The 12,410-nt window shown below is 48.0% G+C and overlaps 1 protein-coding gene across 3 annotated transcripts in view; it reads left to right on the forward strand.

Moving 5' to 3' along the window:
- Positions 1–338: 338 nt before the first annotated feature.
- PGAP1 (post-GPI attachment to proteins inositol deacylase 1) overlaps positions 339–12,410 on the forward strand; it is a 79,303-nt gene continuing 67,231 nt past the window's right edge. For 2 of the 3 annotated variants that reach the window (XM_077319361.1, XM_077319362.1), the window contains exons 1-2: positions 340–544; positions 9,343–9,496. In XM_077319361.1, the coding sequence (XP_077175476.1) occupies positions 404–544; positions 9,343–9,496 (295 nt within the window). In that variant the 5' untranslated portion in view covers positions 340–403. Of the gene's footprint in view, positions 545–9,342; positions 9,497–12,410 lie in introns of all 3 variants that reach the window. The other variant, XR_013227996.1, reaches the window with a different exon arrangement.

The following is a 12,410-nucleotide window of genomic DNA, read 5'->3' on the forward strand; positions in this document are numbered from 1 at the left end:
CAAATTATCTTCACACCGCTCCGAGAGCGGTCAAAATTAAACAGTAAGGGGTGTGGTGGTGGGTGCTGTCTGGGATGGGGGGCAACGATTGGCCTCTTGCCCCCGGACTGACAAGCGGAGGGCCCAATGGACTGACAAGCAGGGGCCCCAACTGGCCCCTTGGCCTAGGACTGACCAGGAAAGGCCCCGGCAAGGGGCGTGGCAGGCGCGGCTCGGTCCGGCCTTCCCCAAGATGGCAGCCGGGGGCCAGCCGGGCCCGCCTCTCTCCCTCGCGCCCCGCCCCCTCCCCCCCCCCGCGTCCTGTCAGGGCCCGCTGCCTGCCTGCCTACCTCGCCCGCCCGCTTGCTCGCTCGCTCGCTGCCGTCCCTCAGGCGCGGTCGGTCGGTCGGCGGGTCGGCGGGCGATGGGTCCGGCGCGGTGGGGGTGGGCGGCGTTGTACGGGGCGCTGTCGGCGCTGGTGTGGCTGGGCGCCCGCGACGTCCTGCTCCGGCACGAGGAGGACCGCTGCAGCATGACCTACATGTTCGAGCACCCCCAGTACCTGGTGAGCAGGAGGAAGAGGGAAGAGGAGGAGGAGGGCGGGAAAGGGACTCGGAACCCCTCCCCCCCCCCGTTGGCACCTCACGGCCGGGGGGAGGGGGAGGCTGACTGACTGACTGACTGCCTGAGAATGGAGGGGGTAGGGGCAGCCGCCCTCCTTCCCGAAGCACCTGCCCAGCCCCAAGCACCTCTCCTTCCCCTTCCAGGCTTCCATTTCTTTCCCGCCACCCCCCCCCCTCTCCCCGGACTCAGGGCGGACTGCAGCAGGGTGCCCTTACCCGACTAAAAATAAAAAAAAACAGAACTGGGAATTGAATAATAGATTCCAATGGGTCGCCGTGTTGGTCTGAAGTAGCCCAATAAAGTCAGAGTTCGGTAGCACCTTTAAGGCCAACAAGGATTTCTTCAGGGCGTGAGCTTTCCCGTGCAAGCACCCTTCCTCAGACTAGGAACTCCCTGACAGTGGGAATATACAGCAAAAGTTAATTCTTTTACATGAGTAAACTGTGTTTTGGCAAAGAATTATTATATGGCTGCATTTGGATGTGTGACACAGTTTACTCATGTAACAGGGTTAACTTTTGCTTATATATTCCTACTGTTATGATGGTCAGTTGTTAGTCTGAGGAAGAGACTAAGAGATTAATAATAATTTAGTCTGAGGAAGAGTTCTTGCACTCGAAAGCTCACACCAGGAATAAATCTTTGTTGGTTCTAAAGGTGCCACCGGACTCTGATTTTATTGGGAATTTAATAAGCGAGACGTCAACTAGGAGATGTGTCCATTATTCTCTCCTTGGGTGGGTGGGCTTAGCCTTGAAACCCTTTCGCTGGAGTTCAGGCAGGGAGGCCGACGGTTTCAGAGGTTTAAGTGTTGCTGGGAGGGATGCCATCTTCCAGATGGGACCTGGGGATGCCCTGGGGTTACTGCTCACCACTAGGCTAAAGGGGGCCTGGGAGCCCTCTTTCATGTTTCATGGTTTGGCGCGGTAGGAAATGCTCTCCAGCTACCACCGTCCATGTCATGACCCGGGGTCTCCCATCCAAACACTAGCCCTGCTTAGCTGAAGAGATCAAGGTAGCCTGGGCTGCCCAGGCCGTGGTCTTTAGGAGTCCAGAAATAATAATAAGAGCTGGGTTTTTGTACCCCACTTTTTACAATTGCCCTTCTTTTCGTATCCCCACTTCAGGCACCCCGTAAGGCAGGGGCGGAGAGACTTCTAAGAGAATGGTGACTGGCCCAGGGTTCATTCAGCTGGCTGCCTGTGTGGGAGGAGTGGGAATCAAACCCAGATTATAACCCCCCCCTTGACCAGGACGCCCTGCTTGGCTTTCTTTTCCAGATTTCTCTCCTTTCTCACAAGTGCCTGCATATGGCTCATCCCTTGTTATTATCTTGTTTTAATATCTTTTTTTTCGGGTCCCATGCAACATGGAGCTCCTGAAGCCTACTTGTTTGGGAGTGAAAACCCACACGGGTATCTTTTAGCATCTTAGGCTAATAAGGCTAAATGGTGGAATTGGAGTTGCCAGGTTCTACCCCAGTGAAGCATGGGTCATACGGTTGCCAGATGCAAGCTGGGAAACTGGAGATTTAGGCTGGAGCCTTGGGAGGATGGGACTTCAGTGGCATATGCTGTAGAGCCCCCCTACTTCAAAGTAGCCATTTTCACCAGGGGAGCTGATCTCTTTAATCAGCTGAAAGCCTGGGGGATCCCCAGCTGGAGGCTGGCATCCCATTGTTACTCTGCTGGCCCATTCATGCTGACTGGACTAGGATTCCATCCCTATTGCAATTCATGACTTGAAAGTAGATCCCATTGAAATCAAAGGGTCTTCATCCAGAGGCTGCACAAACCCAAGTCTGCCTCTTAATCCAGAACATAGTTTGGGATAGGGATTCTAGCCGTGTGCTTGGGATCTCTTATGGCTCATCCTAAAAGGCACAATATAAAACTGAAGCAGGAACACTTTTGTTTTTTTCACTCCTGTAAGAGAACAGACAGCATTCCTCTACCTGCCACGAATGCTCAGCAGACGTTTTTCCAGTCTGTCATCTTTTCTTTCCAGAAACGAAATGCTACTGTTGTTGATTTGTATCGTTCTCATTTTAATTTAAATTATGCTAAGCAGTCTTTTATGTGGTAAGCACTGAAGACATCTCTTTGCCTACATAATTGCATGAGTTTCCCTGTTTTCTAAAAGAAAGCAACTCGCTAACCCCTTTTATTTTTGTCACAAGTGAGTTTTTAAATAGTCTGTTCTTGACACACAGATTTTTTTCTAGGAGGACACAGCAAAGATGGTTAGATACAACTGAGCACAGCCTTCTATCTTTCCATACCTAGGGCTATTCTTTAATTCCCAGTTGTTCTAGGGAACTCCCTTTTTAATATACATTTGTGCTGTCTTAACACTTTTAACCTTTGCTATAGCTGTCTGTTTATTTAGAAAATGTACAAGCTTTCTCACTCACCTGTTTGAAGTGGCTCGCAAAATGTTATAGTAAAAGCAATAATGTAAGAGTTACTGATATTTTAAAAACTGAGAAAAATAAGGTATTTGAATCAAAAGATGTTCATCAGCCTAAAATGATATTAACAAAATGCCTGCCTTGCTTGAAGTATCCCTCAAAGGCATCAGAGATGGAACCCCTCAAACTGGTTGCCAGTTTCTTCTGGATCAAGTTCAGGGTTTTGTTTTTGACCTTTAAGGCTATACGAAACTGCCGAGCATGCGCATTTGCGCTCCCGGTGGGGGCGCAGACACACATGCATGGTGGCTCTGCGCACGCGCGCACGCGCAAAACTGCCTTGCATGCACATTTGCAGCCCCGTTGGGCGCAAATGCACATGTGCGGGCCTGTCATGCATGCACGTTTGCTTCAGTGGCCAATTTGCTTGCAGTCTGGCGAGCTTCTCGCTGCAGGGGGGTAGCGGGGAGAGGGAGCCGCGGCCTGCTGCCGAGGCTCTTGCGGCCCGGTGGTTGCGGAACATGGTTGGAAGATCAGCCCAATTTCCTGGCTAGCAGCCAGGGCAGGAGAACTCTCCCCGCCCCTTTCCCCTCTCCCTCCAAACTCCATTGTTAGACTTTAGCTGTTCAAAGCAGATGGAATCTGCACTCTTTTCCACCAGATAAGGCTGCACTGAATCGCCATCTGATAAAATGAACTCAGCAACTATGTAAGTCCGTTGTTATGAGACGCCTAATTAATATGATGGAAAAACTATTTTAGTCTGTGTTGGACAGTATCTGTGAATGAGCCATCCTGCACAGGCTCTGGGACAGAACAGTGTTGGAATATGCAAAATCTGGAGTGTGCATTATTGAGCAAATATAAGGGTGTCCTGCAGGGGGCATCGGAGGAGATGTATGTTTAGCACAGATAGGCTAGGAACTTCCTGATGATTTTCAAATTATCTCCTCCAGTGTCCTCATTGCTTCAAGAGACTTTCTGTTTTTTTGAGCACACATCCTCCCAGATTGCCTACAGAACAGCAATGGAACAAAGAATGAATGGTGACAACAGCTAGCTAGATAGTTAATTCTCTTTTTCTTTTCTACACACGGTTGTTTCTCTTCATAATAAAACTGTTTTGTTATTTTAGGCAGCCTGGTGATCTGTTCCTTTGCGTATTCTGTGAAGGAGAGAATGAGCTAAACTGCTTTCAGTCCCCACTTGGAAGAAAGGCAGGATAGAACTACATAATCTCAGGAGATTGGGCTAACTGGGGCCAACCAGTGCAGGGCAGGGCAGGAACACTTTATAGGGCTGTATCTTGGTGACAGAAGTGTATGTTGGTTTAGAGGGGGCAATTGCATTCTCTCATTCAGGCTACTTATGCACTGTAGTGCTGGTGTAAAAGGAGTGTGAGAAAAGACACCCACACAATTTTCCATGCCTGACTTGGATTGTAATTTGGGTGATGAAATCTGCTTTCATCATTAACTCTTCAGTGCCTTAATAGTGAGGTTTCACGCACAACCTGTGTGGGTGTATGAACTATAGATATGGTTGTCTTTGCTGCACATTAAAGGGAGAAAAGGGGCAGCTAGTTATTTGATAATTAAAGTGAATTGATTTGTTTGTTCTAAAAAAAACCCACCATTCACTGTGCTTCTAAAATAATCAAAAACAAAGAGCAGGTTCTCTGAGATAAAAGATGCCAAGGTGTTTTAACAGATAAATAGTGTTTGATTTGCTGGAGTTCTTTTCAGGATACAGAAATGCTGATTTTATTAATTTTGGCAGATTGTGAGTGAGTGGGCAGGAAGGGTTGGGCCAGTGTTTGTCTCTTGTGGCCCTTCCGTGCATACCCAGGGAATTGCTGATCACCACTGTGGGATGGGAGGAGAATTTCCTACAGGCCAGACTGGATTCTAGAAATTTTTGGTGGGGCGGGGGATCACTTGGTCATGAAATTGGGGTCACTGTGGGTGACGAGGTAGTTGAGAGTTTCTACATTGTGCAGGGGTTGGACTTGGTGGCCCTGAAGGTCCCTTCCTACTCTATGATTCTGTGTGCAAAGGTCTGGGTTACCTAAATTTGCTTGGAGGGAAATTATGAAATGCAATTTGTTTGTGTGGCTCAACCCTTTCCTATGGAACTTTCCTGTCAGTAGCATACTTAACTGGTTATTTCTAAAGTTTGTTGCGCAGTTATGGCATATTGCATTCTGGTGCTCAAGCACTGGTTCATGGGGCTGCTGCCAGCTGCACAGAAGTATATACAGGTATTAATCCAACAGGTGGCTTGGCTCTACACCAGGAGTTTCTTGATGGCCATGGAAGTGTTTTCTGAATGGTTGGTAGTTAATTAATTTTAATATATTTAAAAATTAACATTTATTGAGTAACTACTAGAAAGGCCCATTGCATCCAGGAATGCAATGGGCTCTAGTGGAGGCAGCAGGCTGGGGTACGAGGTGGGCAGGGAGCACGGTGGTGGCTTGGCAGCCACGGCGCAACAGAGGGAGGTCGTAGGGGGCGTGTGAGGGTGCGAGGCTTGAGTGGTGGGGCAGACGGCTGCAGGCAGCGAGGGCATGGCTGAGAGTCACCGCCGATGCATAGGGGCGATCGGGCGGTTGTGGCCAGGCAACCGGGTGGAAGGGGAGAGCCACGCGGCCAAGACCCATGTGAGTGGATGGTGGGGAGCAGGGAGCACGTAGCGGGGGGCGACAGTGGGGTGGGAGGCTGGTTGGGGGAGGTGCGGCAGCCGTGGCAGCGACGTTCCAAGGGGGGCGGCGGTAAGTGGCAGCTGGTCTCACCTGCGGGCCCCTCGTCACCGTGGTGTCCGGGTGGTACGGTGGCCTCTGGGGAAGGGCCTGGGGCAGCAGGAGCAGGAGCAGCAGGCGGTGGCTCCAGGGGCTGGCCCAATCGGTCTGGATTGGCCCGCTCGGTCAGCTCCTGGAGGCAGACGCTCCAGGGGCAGGCCCACTCCACATGTGCCCAGCAAAGCTGGATTGGCCCACTGACCAGATTGGCCCACTGACCCGGACACCACCCGGACAAGGTGGCCCTCTAGGACTGGGCTGCCTACATGGCTCTTTCCCAAATATAAGAGCCACTAATGGTAAGGATATGACTATATATGTTAATGTTCACCCACTGCCTCCCAAAATGGCCAGTAATAAGCCTGGAGGAGATGGGAAGGGGAGGGACCTTGTTGGGCATGTATGCTATGCTTCCCAACCATATTCTGCATGATAGCGCCACTTCTGAGGTTTCTTGAGGTTTGTCACAAGTAAAAAAGTAAATATGGGACTTTGACAAAACTGCATACAAGTTTATTGTGTTGACTATAACGAATATAACAGACATGGATCCCTTTAAAAGCACAAAAATGTCACAATAATATATTAACTATTCTAAATTGTGTGGATTAATTAAGAAAAAGAAAATAAAAGAATTTAAAGAAGAATGATTAATAATAATACATACAATAAAATACAGCAAATGAGATACATCTCCAGATAACGCAGTTTCACTCCAGGTCTATAGATCTAATCCTTTTGGCTGCCAGTGCAAACAATGCGACCCTGCTAGAGACATATGGATCTTTATCTGACAATTTAAAGGTCACTTTCTCAAATTCTGGGGCACCAGAGGCTATCAGGGGTAACCTACTAAGAAATGTATTTCTGGATTCCACATAAAAATAACATTTCAACTTATAGTAGGTCAGATCTTCTATTTTCCCCATAGCACACCCACAAACATTGTGCAACTGTTAACCTATGTGACCTGCCATTGCATACTTTGGAGGACATTGCGTGAAATCTCAAAGTGGTAAAAGCTGTTCTCAAAGTCAGAGACATCAAATTCACCAGATAAAGGGATCTATCATGGCCTTATAAAAATTGATTCAAAAGGGGGCTACTTTAGATGTCACTATAATGCTCCTATCTATTAATGCATGCATTTGGTATACCTGACCCCTCAGCTTCTGTCCTGTCTTTGTAGATTAGAACAGTGGTCCGCAACCTTTCTAGGGCTGCGGACCAGCGGCGGTGGGGAGGGCAATCGCGCAGGGTGCATGCTGTGCATGCATGGCCGTACATGCACGTTTGCGCCATGCGCGGCTGCACACGCGTTTGCGCCATGCGAGGCCGCAAACACACATGTGCGGGCGCAAACGTGCATGCACACATGCGTGGAAGTGCCACGCATGCGTACTTGCAGCTGTGCATGGCGCAAACATACATGTGCATGCGCGCCCTGCTTCCCTCTCCCCCCTCCCACAAAACTAAGCTTGCCGGGGCACAAGCTAATCGGCCGCTTTTGCGGCCAATTTCCTTGCGGCCTGGGCAGTTTCTTACTGCGGGGAGGGGGCAGGGAGAGGGAGGCGCAGCCCGGTGTTTGGGGACCACTGGATTAGAAGATCATCCAGGATGGTGTATTTGGACTGAACTAAATGTTAACCTGTACGCTCAATTTATGCACTCTTAAGATGGCAATAGTTTTATCAAGACTTGCTAGCTTGCCTATCATATTGGCCGAGTTAAGGTGGATGTTGGCCTCTTCCGTCAGGCAGTGCAAATGCTGGAAGCCTAAGGTGTGCTAGAAAGGGGTGATGATGGGAAGCTCTTTCTGAGTCCAGAGTCCCCTTGCAGAACAGATGAAGTTGGAAAAGGGGCCATGACAGTCCCAGGTTCAATCCTTGACATCTCTAGCTGAAAAGATTGGTTACTGCTGTCAGTCCAATAAGGCCATGGTGGCCTTGATAGACCAAGGATTTGACACAATAATACAACTTTATATGTGAAGTGAAAGGAGGCTAAAGTCCTTCCATCCTCTGCAAAGTGATTACGAGGAGGAGGAAAGACAAATTAGGTAGTTTGGGCATAAGAACAATGCTGCAAGGGGTCATGCCAGGGTTTTTTTTAAAGATATATATGTCATGTGCTGCTTCATTCTCTACACTTATGAGAGACGACTGCTACCAGTGACTGTTACCTAAGAGTCTCCCCCCTTTCCTGTACTTTAAAAGATAAAGGTAAAGGTATCCCCCGTGCAAGCACCGAGTCATGTCTGACCCTTGGGGTGACGCCCTCCAGCGTTTTCTTGGCAGCCTCAATATGGGGTGGTTTGCCAGTGCCTTCCCCAGTCATTACCATTTACCCCCCAGCAAGCTGGGTACTCATTTTACTGACCTCGAAAGGATGGAAGGCTGAGAACCTTGAGCCGGCTGCTGGGATTGAACTCCCAGCCTCATGGGCAGACAGCTTCAGACAGCATGACTGCTGCCTTAACACGCTGCGCCACAAGAGTACTTGTACTTTAGTGGGCTTAAATTTACTCCATGTTGTTGTCTGGGTTTCTCTATCTGTAGCTCAGGGGTCTCCAAGCTTTTTGAGCTGGCAGACACCTTTAGAATTCTGTCCCAAGAGAGCCATCAATTCCTTGTATATCAAATATGAATCAAAATGGAATTCCACAGGCATGTAAAGTCAAATCAAATATTTATTTATTCTTCTAGTAGTCAATTCTCATTTGAACACAATCAGAATGGGTTTCCAGGTTACTCAATTCCCTGTTCCCTGTCTTCTTCAGAGATTGTGAGACTACAAGATACAAGTACAGTATTTGCTGGTGTATAAGACTACTTTCCCCCCCTGAAAAACATGCCTCCAAGTGGGGGGGGGGTCGTCTTATACGCCGGGTGCACTTCAGTTGGGATAGACATAGCTGCCCATAGTACTGTATTTTGAGTGGAAATGTTGGGGGGTCGTCTTATACGCCCAGTCGTCTTATACGCCGGCAAATACGGGTACGTAAATTAATGTTCATCTCTAAGGTGCTTAACATATATTTAATCCAATATATAAAATAGCATTTACCATCTCAACGTACCTTCCAATATTTTCAAGTTATAGTGTATCGGTTATCACCTTGGCTCTCACTCATCAAATTCTGGACTCCTTACTATGATGAACCTTCCCACTCAAAGTAATCCCCAAAGTTACAGGAGATTTAATTATTCCAGGGGTAACCAATCAGTTCATAGGAAGCAACTCAAGTCCCATTCTAAATTGCAGAAGGTGGAACCAGCTACAAAAATGGCTGCTGCATCTTACCTTCAGTATGACAGTGAAAATCCTTCTGCTGCCATGGTGCCTGCTGCTAAAACAATGTTTTAACAATTCTCCATGGCTGATCAAATCTCCAATGGGCAATCAGAAGTCTTGGTGGGCAGCAGAAAAGTTGTTGTGTGGGCCATGGCTCCAACGGGCACCAATGTTGTGGCTGTTGTCCTTTTTCCAGAGTACACATTAATTTCATAAATCTGAAATTGTGTTACAGAAAATAAAACTGCCTAAGAAAATACTCAGACGTTATCCAGCTTATGAGCTCTATCTCTATGGGGAAGGAACTTATGCAGAAGAAAATAGAAATCTGGCATTAACTGGGATTCCAGTTCTCTTCCTTCCTGGTAATGCTGGCAGTTACAAACAAGGTAAGTTGCATGAAGGGATGCTATTTTTTTTTTAAGGTCAGCTCTTCTAGAGTGTTACAGAAAAGCTCTGACCTGGCTAGCCCAGGCTAGCTGCTCCTAATCAGATCTCAGAAGCTAAGCAGGTTTTGCCGTTTTTAGTCCTTGGATGGGAAACCACCAAGGAAGTCCAGGGTCACTACACAGGAGAAGGTAATGGCAAGTCACCTCCATTCCACTCTTGCCTTGAAAACCCTACCAGCTGGCTGCAATTTGGAGGACTTTCCCACCACCAAAAAAGGTTTGAATAACTGTTGCCTAAAAAATGAAGAGAATAATCTTATTTTTGCATAAGTTTTGGTTTTGCTGCACATTTAGTTCCCATTTATTATTGCTGTTAGTGGGTTTTCCGTGTTGGATGAAACCATACTACAAACTGGAGAATATGATCCCAAATGTACTTCTCTTGCACATCAACTATCCTTTTGAGACACTCAGCTTTCTTTTAAAATAATAATAAAAACCCTTCAATCAAGTAGTGAAAGCCAGAAGGAATGTCCTGGTCAAGACTCAACCATGAAGAGATGCAGGATTTCTTACAAAAGAAATTTATTTGGGTCATACTTCAGGAGACGGGTGGTTTGAGATTAATTGTAGGAGGTGCTGCCAAACACTAAATTGAGGACAATAACTAGGAATGTTGATACATTCCTTGATTATAGCATTAATTTAGAGCTGTCTTTCTCATATTCAAATATTATGGATATGGAGGAAAACCAGTTGCTGTTTTGCTGGATAAATATATATTTGGCTCAAGACTGAGGGCATTCGTTTTCTTTCTGAGCAAATTATGTTGTCTGCTAAGACTAAGAGTTTTTTTCCTGTATCCTGGGGCTGTTTCTTTTTCAACCGTTAAGCAAGGAAATACGGATGCTATTGACATTTAGGTTTATAAATTTTGAATGTTTATAAAAATAAGAACAATCCTGAAATCTAATCTCCAGGAGGACTGAAATGATTGATGGCAACCCAGACCCAAACTCCAGACCAATTGGGTGAGGGGGCACACATAGATGTTAAATTACACTGGGGAGAGAATAGCTACCTGCGAAACCCCACAAATCAGGGCATGCCACTGGGAAGTCCTCTCTCCTAGCCCCACCCTCTGTCTCCGATCCTGAAGAGAGGATTGAAAACATTTAAGGGCTGGACCTCTGATCCCCATGTTGGCTAGGCCTTGGGCAAGCAGCCCATGGTCAGCTGGGTCAAATGCTGCTGTTGGATATAATAAAAACAGTTACAACAGTGGTCCCCAACCTTTATGAGGCTGGGGACCGGCAGGGCATGGCGGCCGCGCCCGCAGGACCCACCCGCGGATCGGGCCGCGCCCGCGAGCCGCGCCCGCGGATCGGGCCGCACCCGCGGGCCACGCCCGTGGATCGGGCCACACCCGCGGGCCGCGCCCGTGGATCGGGCCGCACCCGCGGGCGCGGCCTGCACGGGCGCGGCCCGGCCCTGATTCCCTCTCCCCGCCCTCTCGCAGTAAGAAGCTTCCCGGGCCGCAAGCTTGCGGCCTGGGAAGTTTTTTACTGCGGGGGGGGGGCGGGGAGAGGGAGCCGCGGCCCGGCGCCATGGCCTTTGCGGCCCGGCACCGGGCCGCGGCCCGCAGGTTGGGGACCACTGAGTTACAACACGAAATAAGGACAGTTCAATATTTATTTATTATATTTACATACCGCCCTCCCCAGATACTAACAGACAAACAAAACTCTCCAAGGCTATATTGTAAAACCAGTGTTCCAAGATTTATTTTATACAAAAAGACCAATCAACTGAGACTATAAAATAAATCTTAGAATACAGGTTTTACAATATAGCCTTGGATAGGTCTGGATATAACAAAAACAACAGTGCTGACCTGTCTAGATCCAGCTGTTTCTGTAGATTGTCCATGAGGGTGACCAGTGCTGTCTCCACCCAATGGCCAGTTCAGAAGCCGGACTGGAAAGGATCAAGAACTGATGATGATGATGATGATGATGATGTAATGTATAGCTCGCTACTCCCAGACTAGATGCCTCATGGCAGGTTACAGAGTAAAATACCCCACCCAAGCTAGCAATAGATGGGGCTAGCAACAGTCTCCTTTAATTACTTCTTTTCACAACTGGGAAATTGTCTGCCAGTGATCACTAACCCAGAAATTTTTATTCCTCCAATGTTTTTGTGATTGACTATTGAATTCGAAGGACGGATTAGCTTTTCTAGCAGGGTATTATCATACTGCATTTCTTGGATGTTGTGATGCTGCTTACTAATTTGCTACTAATTTACTTTCTCCTTATATCTGTACTCTTATGATTTTTGTTCCATTGTCTGAGGAAGTATGCATGCCCACAAAAGCTCACTCCTTGAATAAATCTCTGCTGGTCTTAAAGGTGCCGTTGGGCTCAAATTTTGTTGTGCTACTTTAGTTACTCACTTGAATCTGTCTCCCCAAAACAGGCACCCCGTGAGGCAGAAAAGGCTGAGAGAACTGGGACTGGCCCAAGGTCACCCAGCTGGCTGCATGTGAAGGAGAAGGGGTGGGGAATCAAACCTGGATCTCCAGATTAGAGCCTGCCACTCATAAGGACCACCCCACGTTGACTCTCAAGCTGGAAGCCAATGGAGGGAAGGCAGAAGGGCCAAGTCCTCCCCTCAGGAGGGGGGTCCTCTTCCAGGATGGCTCATTTCCCCACTATCGTGAGCAAAGCTCTGTGCATCAGGCCTTGGCCCAGCTCCATCAGGACAGCCCATTCCCCATCCATCAGGCCTTGCTCCTTTTCGTAGAATCATGGATTTGGAAGAGACCTCCAGGGTCATCTAACACCTTGCACAGTGCAGAAAACTCACAACTACCTGCCCACCCACAATGACCCCAATTTTATGCCCAGAT

Source organism: Paroedura picta, chromosome 2 (assembly GCF_049243985.1).
Source record: "Paroedura picta isolate Pp20150507F chromosome 2, Ppicta_v3.0, whole genome shotgun sequence".
Lineage (NCBI taxonomy): Eukaryota > Metazoa > Chordata > Lepidosauria > Squamata > Gekkonidae > Paroedura > Paroedura picta.